Genomic DNA, 16,639 nt, shown 5'->3' with positions numbered 1-16,639 from the left:
AAAATGATCCATGCTTCTTTTCAATTTAATCTGAGATGAGCAATGGAAAACTTGCCCATTTGAGAATGGATTAAGTTCTCATAGTGGGAAAACAATATTACTATTTTTTGGCGTACACACCCGAACACACAATCTACAAATAACTTCTTTCCAGTCTTTAAAGCACAAACAACTTTTCAAAATGCATTGTATAAAGGTGTGTAACTCATACAATGGTTTCTCTGACCAGGGTAACCCAAGGTTGTCCAACACAACTTTACAAATAAACAGGAAATATCGAAAGGAGTTAAATTTCCATGATAAAACACAGTGGACAATGTAACAATTAATTGTTAATTATAATTATGAAGGTATCTGAAGAAGTGTGCATGCACACAAAAGCTCATACCAAGAACTGACTTAGTTGGTCTTTAAAGTGCTACTGGAAGGAATTTGTTTTGTTATAATTATGAAATTATTCCTAATCATAAATTGAAATTTTAAAAATAAGCACTACAGAAGCACATGCAACAGGGAGCAGGCCCCACTGAACATGATGGAACTTACTCCAAGTAAATGTTAAAAGGACTGGGTTGCACTTCTTATTATCATCATCATCATCATCACTACAGAATAATGAAATCCTACCTCTGTGGTTTGAGTAGGAGAAAATCTGTCTTCATTTGTTAGTGTTGGCATTTTCAGGCCACCATATTTCTTCCAATAAATCCAACACGGTGCACATAACCTGCACTGCATGTTGGGTGGACCCCAAGAATACCACTGATGAGACTGTGTGACTAAAAGAAGAAAATAAAATTATGTTGATCCATTCAGCATAAAATACTTATCTGCACACGTAAACACACACACACATCTATTTATTATAGATGTATACCGCAACAACAAATGCCACACATTTGAACAAGAAGCTTTATATATTTTATTCATTTTAACAGTTTGAAAATTCAGGGCATTCACCAAATTCCCAGAGCGACACAACTGCTTATTCACTAAGATAAACTTAGCTAAGGTGGCCCACCAGGGACACCATAAACCACCCATTTCGATTGCTTGCCAGCCTGTGCAAAAATGGGGGGTGTTGTAAACACCTAGTAAAACTCAATATTCAGCTGTTTAGGTTGGTGGTATGCAATCATGCAGGCTTGCTAAAAGAAAAGCACTGAGGTCAGCATAGAATTTAAGCACTACTCCAGAGCCCTACATGCATGATGCTCTCATGTGAGTAGAAACGGAGCTATTCAATTGCTTAACATCATAGGCATGAGACACCCACACAGCCACAGCCACAGCCGCACCCACAGAGTGACCATTCTACTTACCGTAGCAGCTTTCACAAGCACGGCCTATTAGTGCATTCTGGGCCTGGTGAGGTGCTCCAACCGCTCCGTTCACAGCACTTGGTTTCCCGTTACTGCTGGATATCTGACTGGGATTTGGTTTGTTGCTTTAAAGTGATCACAAACAAACACACACAAGCACATTAACAACATGAGTTAAATGACAGAATCCTCTGTGGTTACCCACATCATTAGCAAGAACGCTACTAACTTCTCAAATACTTTATGCGGAAATGAAAGCAAAAAATTTTTTTGAGAGCTCACGATGCTCTCAAAGGCTTGGAATCCGCCACATGTGCCATTACTGAACTCAGTTTATTACATCCAGGTCCTGTGCGTACTTGCATATAAATGCTGCACATGCCACTAGGAAGCTAAATGTCTTCCTCAAAGCAGCAGCTAGCAGTAATGAGAACCAAAGGCAGCCTGCAGCACCTAGCAATCCGTTCTTCAGTCCAGGGTCACTAAATGAGAATTCCTGTGCTTGGCGTTAAAACTTTGTGCAAAAAGCACATTACTAATCAAATACTGGGGGTCAAACAGATCTCAGTTTTAGTCATGATTCTCTAAGAAACAATTCCAATATAATATAATATAATATAATATAATATAATATAATATAATATAATATAATATAATATAATATACTGTGTTAAGATATATACCGTATTTTCGGGGGGTATAAGATGCCCCCGTGTATAAGACACCCCCTATTTTTGGGGACTCAAAATTAAGAAAATGTGATATGCACTATCCGTGTATAAGACGACCCCTTATTTTAAACTTCAAAAATTTAGGAAAAAATATAGTCTTATACACAGGAAAATACGGTGTGTGTGTGTGTGTGTGTGTGTGTGTGTGTGTGTGTGTAAATGTGTTAAGCTAACCAGAACATTTTTGCTATAGAATATTATTAGGAATTATTGTTACACTTAGTGTTCAATTAGTAAAAGATTACATCTGGGATTCTTAATGCTGCTCGCTTCCCATATTTATTCCTCTCGGGTCAAATAAACTCCTGGAATCTTACTTATGCACTTTTCCCTTTAATGCAAAATCTTAACAGAGATATGAATACAAATACTGCAGCATCAACACATAGCAGCTACCAAATCATTCTCAGAAATGCGTCTGAATGGCGGGCCAGAGGTTCCCTGTCCCTGTTTTAGAGAATTCTGCTTTCTTATGGTGCATACTCTTGCAGCTAGCCCAGATTTAGAGTCTACCAATATCTTGGAGTTGACAGGATTTCGTCCCCCACCTAATCATACCCCAGACTGCGTCACTGCAAGCAATATATGCACAGCATTCTAACAATCATTGTAGCATTTAAGGTAAAAATGCAAAAACAGGATGGCTGCTTCTGCTTCCAACACTTGAAGCTTTTGAGGATGTGAAAGTCTCTGAGACATAATCACAGTTCTACTTAGACTTTGATTAGATTTTGAGTACTGTTTCAGATTTTTTTTTATCAGTTCATTAGCCGCCTTCATTATTTTTTTAGGAAGGTGAGATGGAACTGCTGAAAACAAACAAATATATCTATGGCATGGAAGATCCGTCCAGAAGGTCTGCAAAGATCCAGCTGGGTGAGTATTTGTACAGAAATTGGGGAGGGGGCAGCAGAGACTCTGTGCCTCACTTGTTAAATGCATCTGGTCTTCTATTAATTTTGAGGCGTTGGAAGATTTACTAACCCTGGGCCCAGACGCTCCCCCAAAACTATGACATCGGCATCAAAAGGAACATTTGCAGAAATCACTTTTATCACAGCATCACAAGGAACATTTGCAGAAATCACTTTTATAGCCTACCAAACACAAGGATGTAAAATTTTGTCCAATACAAAAGCGCCTCTTGTAATTGTTGCAGGTACACTTAACAATATTGCCTAATGTGAGTCACCTGTTCATATTGAGGAAATAGTCTTAGATTGTAAACATACACTTTATTTCTCAGGCATGAGTACCATTAACATGCAGTCCTACACATATTTCGTATTCAGTGTTCAGTCGGGCTTAATCCCAGGTAAGCGTGGATAGGATTGCTGCTGAACAAGTCTGAGATTTTGCATTAGCACTGCTACGTAAGGAAATAATTTGAAAACTGTTTTTTTAAAATGCCTGCATGGGCATAACTGGACTTTACTAGGCTATGCAAAATCTTCAAAGCAATCTAGGTTTCATGGAAGCTGCTTCTTCGCTTGTCCAATAAAAAACAAGGATTTGTTCTGTACACATTTTGCATTATTATTATTATTATTATTATTCTTTCAAAGGAAGCATTAATATTTGTGATACTTACTAGGTTGGTATGTAAACTTGTTTCAATTTGCTTTCTGCTTCAGCAGCTTTTAGGCGTTTCTAATAGAAAAGATGGAACAAATTTAATATCTCACAGAACTACAACATTTCAGTTCCTGTCAGGTGACCAGATGGACTTTCTCGGTCTTTATGATCCAGCCCAGAGGCCCCAGATCCAGGTTCCCCTACTTCTGGTGGTTGGATGGGTGGTGACAGGTAAGGGCTTTACAACTTGTGGCAGGCTTCGCTAACCTGGTGCCCTCCAGGAGTTTTGTACTACAAAACCCATCACTGGAGCTGATGGGTATTGTGGTCGAAAACATTTGGAAGGTACCATGTTGGTGAAGGCTGCCTTATGGAATGCCCTTGCCAGGGATATTCATGTGGCATCAAGTTAAACCTGCCTGCTCAACACAGGGATAAGTAAAGACTCAATGTTGATCTCACATTTATTTAAACACAGGATTCCGCTGAAGGTTGTTCAACTTCAGGGTGACCTTAACTTGGAAGTTGTTGCAATTCTGGTTGATTTTTAAATACTTGTTTTTAAGTGTTACAATGTCATCCTCAAAAACTGATTTGTGTATATATATATATATATATATATATATATATATATATATACATTTGCTTTCGTAGATTTCGTAGACGAATAAATGCACGTATCGCAGAACACAAGAATGCCGTCAAAAAAGAAGAAAAAACTTCCTCTCTTTTCCAACACATGAAAGAAACAGGACACGAAATTAATTTTGCAGATTCCAAATTGCTCTTTAACACGGAACATCACCACAAGAGAATAATCATGGAAGCCATCGAGATAGAGAAACACCCTCACAACATGAACAAGCGTGACGACACATCCCGCTTGCCAGACATCTGGAAATTAGCCCTCCCCACAAAAACTGACACCAGATCCAGAGGCACACAGAACGCCAACACCAATCAACCACACCAGACCCAAACCCAGACCCTCTCCACAGATGAATTACAGACACCATCCAGTAGCCAATCCATGGTGGCACCTCCGGATGCTGCACCCCCCTGCAATCCCTACACAGATCTGGCTGACACAAGCCACAAAACCACAGCTCGCCCCTATACACGAAGCCAAGCCAGAGCACAACTAAGTACAGTACAGCCATCTTCTCAGGAAAACTCTTCACAAAGTTCAAGAGGTCAAGACACAAAGACTTTAACAACTAATCCACACCTAATGACCCACCTAAGTGGTACTCAGGATATCACTCAAGAAATCACTCAAGATATCTCTCAAGTAATTAAGGAACAAAAGAAAAAAAGGCACACTAGCCTGGGAACTTCCTCTCTGCCCAGAACATTGGAGGCTATACACCACACCCCCTCTACAGTATTTATAGGAACTCAAACACTGAGATCCTGCTCTGTTCCAGTAACAAGAAGCCGAAAGCACCAGCCTGAAGATGACGAGTGAGACCTCGTCGAAACGTCGCCTAGACACCCCAACTTTTACACGGGAAGACACCCGAGGACACCAAAACCTGCATATATATATATATATATATATACACACACACACACACACACACACACACACACACACACACTAAAATAAAGGAGAATAATTCATGACACTTTGTAATAGCTAAATCAAATGGGCAGCTTGCTGGAAGGTGTGATCACACGCACACATATGCTGCAAAGCTAAGCTGTGCACAAGCGCCTGTTTCTAGCGCTCACATGCTTTTCCACAATGCCAATGACTATGTATATGACAACAATACGGACCAATCTTCTCCTAAATTACTTACTACTTGGATAAACTAACACCAAAATGACTGTCATCAATAGGCTGACACTGATTTGTTACAACAACTCTGTCCTGGGCTCTGCTGGAACACACACAGCCCCGAGTTGAAACAGTGAGCAATGGACGTATTCCCAAATAATGGGAACCACTTGAGGAAAATAAGGAATAAAGTTAAGACCAAGTATTGAGTTAGAAAAAAGAATTCTTACTGGAGGGGTAATGATGCTGTTGAGTCTTTATTTACAACAGCCATTGTGGAATCATACTGTATTAATTAGCTTTTAAAAAAATCAGACAAATCAACTGCCTCTCCCCTTCCCTTTCTGTGAGTATCTGCTTCTGTTCAATTTTGAGCACAAATAGCTCTCCTGTTCAGGAAATGGCTGCTCTGGATCCAAGCCAAAGTATCTAAATATACATAATTCCTGGATTTCTTCATCATGTTTAATTATATCCTTCAAAGAAATGAAAGGTCACTTCAAATGCTGTTAACTTCCTACACAGAGAAATTCCAGGAATTAGCTTGCACGCGCTCTGTGTGTGTGTGTGTGTGTGTGTGTGTGTGTCACTGTCGAGTTGTATGTGAGATAATCTGACATGATAATCTGATCTATGGCTACGTGCCAATCCTCAGATGTGTCTTCCATGTAGGCATTTTGACACGTTTAAAGCCTCCCTAAATTAGATTACTGCCAAGATTTAACTTTCTAAATCCCATTTTCTGGAATCTATACAATATCTGTTTACTGGGTTGGGGCAGAGAGAACCAAACGTCATCATGCTGCAAAATCCAAAGCCCTTTTGAGACCAAAATGGGACAGGCAGGGGTGGGGGGGTGTTTCTGGGTCATTATCCCCCGACCGGCCTTGTTTCTTGTATTGCTTCCATTGGAAACAATTGAAGGAATATGACATGAGGTCCTCAAGGTGAATGGGAGCCACTCCTGCCACACACACCCCTTGCCAACCAGAGACAGGCAAGAGCTGCAGTGAGAAGGGGTCCTGTGAGGTCAGATCTCCTTCTCCCAGAGCAGACCACCCTCAGAGAGGGAGGTCCAAAAGCAACCCAGGTGCTACAGAACTGCGTGTTCATTTACTTGGTGAACCCATGGCAAAGTATAGAAAAATTACCTGCTGGATGTATCTGTCTGTAGTTTTCCACATATAATAATATTCAATGATGCTAGTCAGAGACTTCCAAGGAAGCTGAAAAAACAAAACAAAAACAAAAACACTTAATTACAATGTCTGGTAAGCTTCACTTTGCTGCAATGTTGCAGCAAACTCAGCACAATGTAATTTAGACCCAGGAAAAAAACACTTTAAAAAAAATCTCACGGCAATTTAGAGGTCAAGGAAGCATAGTCTACATTAGCATAGGTAATAAGAGGGGTGGGCTCGCCATGTTTTTGTTTTTGTTTTTTGGAATACAACTTCCATAATCCGTGACCACCGGTCCTGCTGGTTGGGGCTGCTAGGAGCTGAAGTATAACAACATTTGGAGGCCCAGAGGTTTGCCACTCGTAATAAAATTACCTGCTTCTCTCTGGGAAATGGGTAAGGAAACACACTCAAGAGTTTGGTTAGACAAATTCTGGTGGCTTAGGATCTGGGAAAGTCACTGGGCTTTTGTACTAGTCCTTAGAGCAGGGGTCAGCAAACTTTTTCAGCAGGGGGCTTGTCCACTGTCCCTCAGAACTTGTGGGGGGGGCGGGACTATTTTTTGGGGGGGGATAAACAAATTCCTATGCCCCACAAATAACCCAGAGATGCATTTTAAATAAAAGGACACATTCTACTCATGTAAAATGTGGGCCTTAGTTTGCCTACCCATGCCTTAGAGCAGCGGTTCTCAACCTGTGGGTCCCCAGATGTTGCTGGACTACAACTCCCTTCATCCCTGAGCTCTGGCCTTGCTAGCTAGGGTTGATGGGAGTTGTAGTTCAACAACATCTGGGGACCCACAGGTTGAGAAAGGCCTTAAAAATTCCGTTAAAATCTATTTAAGAAATAATTAAAATCTTAAGAAGACATGAATTCTTCTATTAAGGACCTTTTCAAATGCTGACATCAGTTTGATACTTTTAACTTCATTTGTCTTGCCATTGTTTATAAATTGTACTGTCTGGGGTTGTTGTTTTTTTAATCTCCATGGGTAGGGGAAGAGGACTAGTAACAAGGGACTCAAAGACCCTCAGAGTTCTAGCCCTATAACTATGTTTCTATGAAGCTGCCTCATACCAAGTCAAACCATTGTTCCTTCAGTATTTTCAATGCTGACTCTCCGGGTTTTTGGCTGCTTATCTGGTGATGCTACGGATTGAACCTCAGGCCATAGCTGTCAACTTTTCCCTTTTCTTGCGAGAAATCCTATTCAGAATAAGGGAATTTCCCTTAAAAAAAGGAAAAAGTTGACAGCTATGCCTCAGACCTTTTGCATGCATACTATGGACTCTACCACTGCATTGTGAACCTTTGAGACAAAGCGACACAGTGCTTTCATTAAGTGTTTTGTTTTTTATAAAAAGTGAGGGCTAGCTGGTAAAAATACTGTTCGCTTTCTACATGTCAGCTTCCTATATTATGAAGAAATCTTGGCACAAGTTGTTTTCAAGTTAGCACGCCTCCAGGAGAGACGTATTACAAGCCTTACCTCCATCCCGTTTGTTCCATTCCATGCCCTAAGTGTTACAAAAGTGATGGAACCCTTCTGCACTGAGCTTTTCACACATCGACACACAGTTAGTAGGAAGAGTGTGACAAAATGAGTCAGCTGTATCCCACTGCGGATCAACCCTCTTCCCTAAGAAGTAGGCATTCTGTTATCAAATGATTACTTAATATCACAATAGAATTAATTCGCAAGATCAGAGAAGCCAGAGGGGCAGCGATGGCAACTGCGGATGACATACCGAGCAAGACAGCATCTCCTCAAAAACAGCACATAGTTTTCATGAACTGATATATCATTACTTTAATTATTCTAGTTTATGGTCCCTACCAGTAACACTGCATCTTAGCAGATAGCTAGTATTTACTTGTGCCACATTAGCAGCAGGTCTTTGTACTTCCAGAGTTCTTTCAACTGCTCAGTAGGGTCAACCTCGGATAAAACAGCATGCTTTTTTTTAATCTTGGTGCCTTGAAGATAAGATGTGTATATTCCAAACCTTTATTTTAATCAGGCAGGGATTAAATCACTTAAACTAAAAAAAAGTGATACATAAGATGAAACAGAGTACAATTTTTTTTTAAGTGGCAGACTTCTTTATTCCAAGTTTAGAGAATTTGTGGAGATCTCTGACCTTTCCAAGGTTGCAAACTATGTTCTTGAAGCTGACTTTGGGAACAACCCATACTCAAGATCTGCAGGGATGAGCAAAGTCTGGAATAAGAGGAACTCTGGCTAAGCCAACTGAGGAACCTCAGCCCAGTTCAGTTGGAAATACAAGGGCATAAATACACCAATCTGGCTCAGCTGGTGATGGCTAAGCTTAAAGGTAAAGGGACCCCTGACCATTAGGTCCAGTCGTGACCGACTCTGGGGATGCGGCACTCATCTCGCTTTATTGGCCGAGGGAGCCAGCGTACAACTTCTGGGTCATGGGGCCAGCATGACTAAGCCACTTCTGGTGAACCAGAGCAGCACATGGAAATGCCGTTTACCTTCCCGCCATAGCAGTACCTATTTATCTACTTGCTCTTTGACGTGCTTTTGAACTGCTAGGTTGGCAGGAGCAGGGACTGAGCAACACAAGCTCACCCCATCACAGGGATTCGAACCGCCGACCTTCTGATCGGCAAGTCCTAGACTCTGTGGTTTTGCCCACAGTGCCACCTGCATCCCACACGATGGCTAAGCTTAGGCAAGGCCTAAAGCAGGGGTGGGATAGTGGAGACATACCCCCATTCCAAACTCTGTTCGGACTTAACAATCCAGCGGAAGTTACACTGTCAAATAGGGCAATGTAAGAAAAACTCTACTTTTGAAGGCTTGGGCTGGCTCAACAGGAAGCAGCTCGGCTCTGGAACAGAGTTTGGAACAGGTTAAGTTACACCAGCATACTTTACCCTATAGTTTGGAATCTTTCCACCTTTGTTCTATTCCAACCGTGTTAACAACATCCATCAGTGTTTAAAATTGGGGACACAGAATGAACTTCATTAATATGTAAACACACTTCATTGGACTTCAAGCTCTCATGCCGTTTATGTACCTTTTCAAACGGAAAAAAACTGGAAACAATTTCAAATCTAAACTTCTTTTCTTTTGCAAACTGCTAAAATTTTGTTTACCTCCAATTTCTGATAGTATTTGAGAATAATTTGACCCCTTCTATCAGGCTGAGAACGAGCCCTGCACACCCTCAGGGGCTTCTCCTTCTCCCCCTCCTTGTGTTCCTAGTGTTGGCCTGACTGGCTAACCAGAGCATCTGAAATTAGGATACTGCAGTTTAAATGCAACTTACAAACTATGATACAAAACCTCTGATTTAATGGCAATCCTAGCAGCTACGATTAGGCAAACAGGTTCCAATTATTTTTTTAGGAACAGCCATTATTGTTAAATGATGCCACGAAGGGGGGAAAAGAGCACTCAGGTGCTTTTCCCTCAGTGAACTGTCTACATCGGGCACATTATTTCCGCTCCACATATAAAGATGCCTTATAAAGAGCCAGTCCACTTATCCAGTATTGTTTATTCTGTCTGCTAGCAGCTCTCCAAGGTCTCCAGGCAGAGGACCTCACCAGCACTGCCACCTTTTTAATGCAGACTTAACAGGCTTTGAGCTGGGACCATTTTCATGCTCTACTACTGAAGTATGGGCCTTCCTCTGATATTTACATGCACACGTATGGACTACTTGCAACCAAGTGAAGATGCCTGGGTGCCAGAATGGTGCCTGACATCTCCACCATCTGGAGGTGCATGCCTGGGGATCCTTGGATCTGGACTGTTTTCACACGCTAATACTTCATCCTGTAGAATTCTATCAGCTATATTTTATCTGCACAATCAGAAAGAACTGCAGGAACCAAAATGCTTTTTCTGTGCAGCCTGAGCAGGAGCAGTGAACAACGTCATAGTTGTCGCTTGTCTTCACTTAACCCACCCCACTGCCCTGCTCACAGTTGTGTTACATTATGAATGGTCCATGTCACCATTAAGAAAAAGAGGTAGGAATAGTCCAATATATATGTGGACTGTCCCTGGATCAAGTGACTTTTCTTCTTTAAGTTCTCAAACTTCTTAACTTGGCTCAAGGTTGTCATCTGAACTATCTGGATGTTTAACTGGATAATCAATCACTTATTTGGAAAATAAGGCTCTAGAGCCATCTTGCCCAAGAATGGCAACTAGACATTCTGTTTTGGCAACTGCCACCTTGGCTTAAGGAGCCAATTTGGTGCCTAGCTTATACATCTGAGTTTCTAACACTAAAATACAGCTGTCTGTGGAAAACAACCCAATAATGGATAGAAAGGGGGTATACTTCTACTTACAAAGTCTTGTCGTATGTCGTTGAAGTCTTTGCCATATTTCTCTAGGGCTTCTTCAAACAAACTAGCCTCTGAAGCAGACCATTCTTCCATTTCATCTCTGCAAAGGACAGGCCCTCCAAGTGGAACCAGGACACTAATAGCACTGCTCAGGTCATAGTTATGCTTATGCAATGTATCCATGGCATGAAACTGGATGAAAAACACAAAAGCAACCCACTAAATTAAATGGGCTCCACAATTCTCTACATCCTAATTGCAGTAAACAAGAGCCGAGAACCCTTTCTCTTCTGTTACGCCCTTCCCATGATACAGATTTTAATTCAACTGCAGTTCCTGCTTTCTGTTACCCTCATGCTTCCCTTTCTTGACTATGTAAACAGGCAAGAAACAGCACAGGTTAAGTGAGCAAACCTGAGTCTCGTAAGACCTGTTCAGAAGACCATCCAAGGAAGAGCAAAACATCCACGGTAGAGCAATACAATGAGACACGGTGGAGGGGAACGAAATCACGTTTGCACATCCCAAACACTCATGCATCAGTTGGGTCTTCTGTTTACAGCCTTTTGTGGGCACATATGCCTGCAGAGTCTGCAAAGAACACCTAATCTGTGTGGGTTTAGGACAAGTCAGCGTGATCCTATTTACCCTTTTGTGTGTTGCTTAATCCTGAATTTTTATTGTCTGTACAATGCTGTATAAAACCTCCAGGAGAGTCCCTTAAACCTACAACTTAGTCCCATCTTAAGGGAGGATGCCCAAAGCATGCAACACATTTTAGAAATAATTTGAAAAGGGCATTAGGAACAAGGGAGGAACACAGAATCGTATGAAGCTGCCTTATACCAGAATATTGGTCCATATAGGTCTGTACTGCTGACACTGACTAGCACTGGCTCTAAGATTCCCTCTGGAGATGCTGGGGATCAAAGCTGAGACCTTTTGAATAAAATGCATGTGCTCTACCACTGAACATACAGCCTTTAAGAGACACAGCAACAAAGGACTTTCAATTCAGTAAAAGAATAGAACAGAAAGCAAGGGCTAGCTGCTTTAAAAAAAGAGGATTAGAATACTGTGTTTTAACAACCAAGTACTTTCAGGATGGTAATGAAATATATCAAAACCCTCAGAGAGCACGTCAGCTCCAAATATGATCACCAATTAAGAGTAAAAGTGCTATTTGAAGGGGGGAAACATCCTCCTTAGCTTGAGAATGAAAAAGAGAACAGAAGTTTTAATAATGCCAAGAAAGCAGGCAAGAAGCGGTCGAGATAATGAACAAGAGCACAGAATGGTAATTAAATCTGGCTTGGCTCTTCTGGTTAACGAAGTTAATCATTAGCAAGGATAAAACTTTCGCACAACTGTCCAAAAACTAAATGTATCATCAGTCAGTCAGTGTACCCAGTGTGTACTTTTGAGGACAGAACAGCCTCGGAACAGTGTGAAGGAGGGGAAATACACTGCCAGATACCCAAAGGCCATGCATATTTATATAACTTCCCGCTGTTCCTCCATGGTCCCTCCTTCCATTATAGCTTTACAATAACCCTCTGAGGTACATTGAGAGAGAGAGAGACTAGATCAAGATTGCCCAGTGAGATTCACAATGAAGTAAGGACTTGAGCCTGGATATCCTCTGTCTCTGGTCTGATCCTCTCGCCATTGCCTCTCAATGCAGTTCCACATAGCTACTAGTGCGAACGCAGTTAAGAGCTGCCTCAGTGCCAGCCCGGCCCTCCTCCTAAGAAGCTCATGGCTTCTTCTTGAATTTGCAACAGCAAAAGAGGAACAGGTTTAGCCATTTTAGGTGTTACTGAAGAAGGGTAAGTTATCATACGAGAGGAGCACTGGGGATGAGCTGTGCCTCACCACTGTCCTCATTATCCTCATCATGGAAGCTCCCCATTCATTTCCCACTAATTTTCCAGGGCTTTAAAGCATACAGGGCTCCTCCACCAGGTACAAGAGGCTGCCCGTGAGTTGAAGGGCAATGAGATTGGTGATGGGGCCCCAGCCTGCGTGTTCGCCCGCTCCGCCTCCTTCCCCCGTGATGACTCAAGTCTTTTAAGTAACTCCTGAAGATGACTATTGTGAACTTGCTGAGCAGTTCCCAATTAGCCAAGTTCTGCAGACCCCCCGTTTTTCAAAAGCCGAGCCATGGTCCCCCTACTTTTGAAAATGTTGCTATCTCTGTGGTAGTTTTCATTATGTGAATGGCGCCACCGTACCCGCCAACATGTCCCAGGACAAAACCGGGACATGCGCCCATGTGAGTCACATGACCCACATGAGAGTATGGCGACCAAAAACGGGATGTCCCAGACAGTTGAGGGGTACGTGCCACAGACCCCCGGGTGCATTAGACAGACCCAGTGGGTCAATGGACCACCAATTGGGAACCACTGGCCTGGATTGTAAAGATTTGTGTTTCAGATTTCCATATGTAACAGTATCAAGTTATTTTCAGTCAAGCTTTATCACTCTTTTTGGACTAACCTATCAATTGCCATATTCAGAGACACTGAAAGATGAATACCATATTTTCATACGTTTTCGTGCTTATTCTCTTATGACAGCAAATGGTTATCTAAAAGATGCTCTCATATTATGCTTAAATGGTATCATTCTTCCACTTTCAAAAAATGCATTTTATTATTAGTTTCAGGAACAAAGAGCAACCATTTCCAAACACTGAGAGATGCCAAAATCCAGCCGTAAAATAATGTTTGTACAGGCCTGTCAGGTGTCAAGGGATGGATGACATGAACCTGCTGTACCCTGAAACACCTGGGTCTTTTGCAGCACAGTCTTAAACATGCCCACTTAAAAGTTCTTTTGTGTTCAGCTGGGCTTACTGCACGGTGGTATTCATCTACTCAGAGTACACCCACTGAAATTAATGGGCCTAACTTAGTTATGTTCATTATTTTAAGTGAGTCGACTCCGAGTAAAACTTAGTTGAATATCACTTACTGAATAGGATCGTAGCCTTAGCTCTTTAATATATTGAAACAGTGTAACACACTATTAATAAGTTCTGTGGGTGAAATCCAATGTTGCTGCTCCATTTACAGAACAGCTTTAAGTCCTGTGGAAGTATCTGCTAGCCTAAAGGGAGACAATTTGCAATCCCCACCCTACCCCTGAATGCTACCTAAAACACCTTCCATGTGATGCATTTCTTCCTCCTCCAGCCCCTACCTCCGAAAAAGAAAACCTCATTCACGGGAGTTTTTAAGCAGAGGTTGGGTGGCCATCTGTCATGGATGCTTTAGCTGAGATTCCTGCATTGCAGGGGGTTGGACTCGAAGACCCTCAAAGTCCCTTCCAACACTACAGTTCTGTGATTCTGTAAGAAGGTTCCCAGCAGTTTGGCTTGAACAAGAGGCAGCTGAAGGAAGTACTCAGAACATTCACATGCAGGTATTCAAAATCCTTCACACCCTGATCAGCAGCACACAGGGCCAGGAGGAAGTTGGCCTCTTAAATCCCACCCAGCATGCATTAATGCGCAAAAACAGGATTTCAAGGAAGCATCTCACCAGAGTGATGTCACGGGAAGCAGCAGCAGCGCTCATGTGTAAACTAGGTTGTCTTACTGAACTACTGCAGTCCAGAGCTCGGGCAAACGTACCGACCGCACTGAAAAACATACAAAAGAATTGCAAAAATTAAAAAATACCCATGAAAACAATGAAAACCAGATATACATTTAAGGCATCATATGCATGCCCGCTCTTTCACATGCGCTCCATAGTTTATTGGCAGGCATGTTAGGATTCACCTGTGAATGGAAAGACTTCAAAGCAAACTCAGATGTTTAGCGTGAATACCGAAGGTGAATCTGTATTAATAGGGGCAAATGTCCACCACAGGCTATATCTATATCTTTCATATATGGTGTGCCAATAAAACCTCTGTGCAAGTGGGGGCATGAGGGGAGCGAATAAATGCAGGAAGACACTGTGAGACAAGCAGAGAGCTCTATTACACACAGAGAGAAAGCTGTAAGTACCTCTAGGTTAATGACTGCAACTTTGTCTTAAACTATATGCACACGGTAGCCATAGGTGACCAGGAATTGTACACAGGTGAGTAAGCAAACTTGTATAGGAGGGGTGGAGCTGTCAACCCCTTTGTGGAAGACTTTTTTTTCCTTTACTGTAAGCTTGCTAAATGGTTAGTAAGCTGCATTTCTATGCCAGAGGCTGAGGGCATGCCTTTTGGAGAGATACTTCTGGCCTCAACCATGCCTTGACACAAACACACCCAGAGTAATGCTAACCTACAAAGGCAAATTAAGTTGATTTCCAGGGGTTATTAGTGTTACTGAAACACATTTTTAAAAAACACACCCTGTGTCGAGGCTCAGTATCTCACACACCACCCAAACACCCAAAAAAACCCCAGTGTTTTCAGTACCCTTAAAATGCTCTTCCAACCATTTATCTATGAGCAGCTCCTCTGAGAACCAGAGATCATTTAAATGGCCCAGAGCCACCTCCATACTTGGGTTATTTAAACATTCTACCAATTGGATAGGGGCTACCAGCACAAGAGCAACCAAAAGAATAGGGCATATTAAGTACACTTATGAATCAACCCACTGTGACTCCTGTTCCAATATGTCAATTTTCCTTTTAACTTGAAGGCATAATTGAAGAAAACTTGAAATTTCAAATTACATTTCCTTTCATAAAAATCACAATAAAAATCTGTCAACAGTTGGACTACTACAGGACTTTACAGCTGCTGGTTTTTTAGCAATTTACACAAGTAAATGAGGCAATCAGTTATTTATTTTCCTCAACCATCATTATTTTAAAAGGATTTTTTTTGGCTTTAAATTGGATGACCACCTCCACCTTAGCCTGACTGAGAGAGGACCGCTGTGTTATTCAAGCTGTTAAGAGAGGTTTTTTTAGTTTGACATTTACATTTCAGTTTATTATTCTCAATAGTGGTGGGTCATCAGAAACTGAGAAACAACAAAATTAAAAATGAGGGGGTGTTAAAAAATTGCATGATGCCAGCCCTCATAACGTTGCTACAAACTGTAACTATTCCAACATAATACATAAGTGCAGAGAAGGAAACATGCTCAAGGACTCCTAAGAAAGAAATGTGCTTGCAAATGTGCACAGTGCTTCCCCTCCAAGGATCAGAAATGATTCCGAAGGGTATCCAATCCCCAAAGTACAGTCTTCCATATTTTCAGTCCCCTGTGGCGAGTGTGACAACCTCCTCTGGCGACCATGACAAGTCCCAGCCTAATTCTTAACTCTGAAGCTGCACCATTAGAAAGGGATCGATCTGACTGCTGCACAGTGATCCCAATTCCCTCCCCAAGTCCAAGGTTGGGAGAAGACTAGGGGCTGTATATCTGCCATGTGACCAAGGTATTCAAAACAACTTAGCTAAACAGTGTTTCTGAGGTTGTAGGGGGCATATTTAGTTTTTGTGCAGCCAAGGTATCTGGAATGCCTTGGTCACAGTGGCCAAACTAGCAGGGGCTTGGAGACTATCATTTTTTGCTAATACAAACATGCCAATACACACAAACATTTTCTGTTTCTCCAGTCTTGCCCTGAAGAAGAAGAAGAAGAAGAAGAAGAAGAAGAAGAAGAAGAAGAGGAGGAGGAGGAGGAGGAGGAGGAGGAGGAGGAGGAGGAGGAGGAGGAGTTTGGATTTGATATCCCG

The 16,639-nt window shown here is 41.8% G+C and overlaps 1 protein-coding gene across 5 annotated transcripts in view; it reads right to left on the bottom strand.

Moving 5' to 3' along the window:
• Positions 1–16,639, bottom strand: part of MTA3 (metastasis associated 1 family member 3) — a 114,696-nt gene that overhangs the window by 51,874 nt on the left and 46,183 nt on the right. For all 5 annotated transcript variants that reach the window (XM_081854695.1, XM_081854696.1, XM_081854699.1 and 2 more), the window contains exons 8-13: positions 14,482–14,581; positions 10,937–11,125; positions 6,563–6,637; positions 3,645–3,703; positions 1,323–1,447; positions 628–779 (exon numbers count right to left, since the gene is read on the bottom strand). In XM_081854695.1, the coding sequence (XP_081710821.1) occupies positions 628–779; positions 1,323–1,447; positions 3,645–3,703; positions 6,563–6,637; positions 10,937–11,125; positions 14,482–14,581 (700 nt within the window). The remainder of the gene's footprint in view (positions 1–627; positions 780–1,322; positions 1,448–3,644; positions 3,704–6,562; positions 6,638–10,936; positions 11,126–14,481; positions 14,582–16,639) is intronic.

Source organism: Podarcis erhardii, assembly GCF_964252035.2.
Source record: "Podarcis erhardii genome assembly, chromosome: 3".
In the NCBI taxonomy this organism is placed as follows: Eukaryota; Metazoa; Chordata; class Lepidosauria; order Squamata; family Lacertidae; genus Podarcis; species Podarcis erhardii.
The sequence above is the reverse complement of the archived record's forward strand: the minus strand, read 5'-3'. Positions and strand labels throughout refer to the sequence as shown.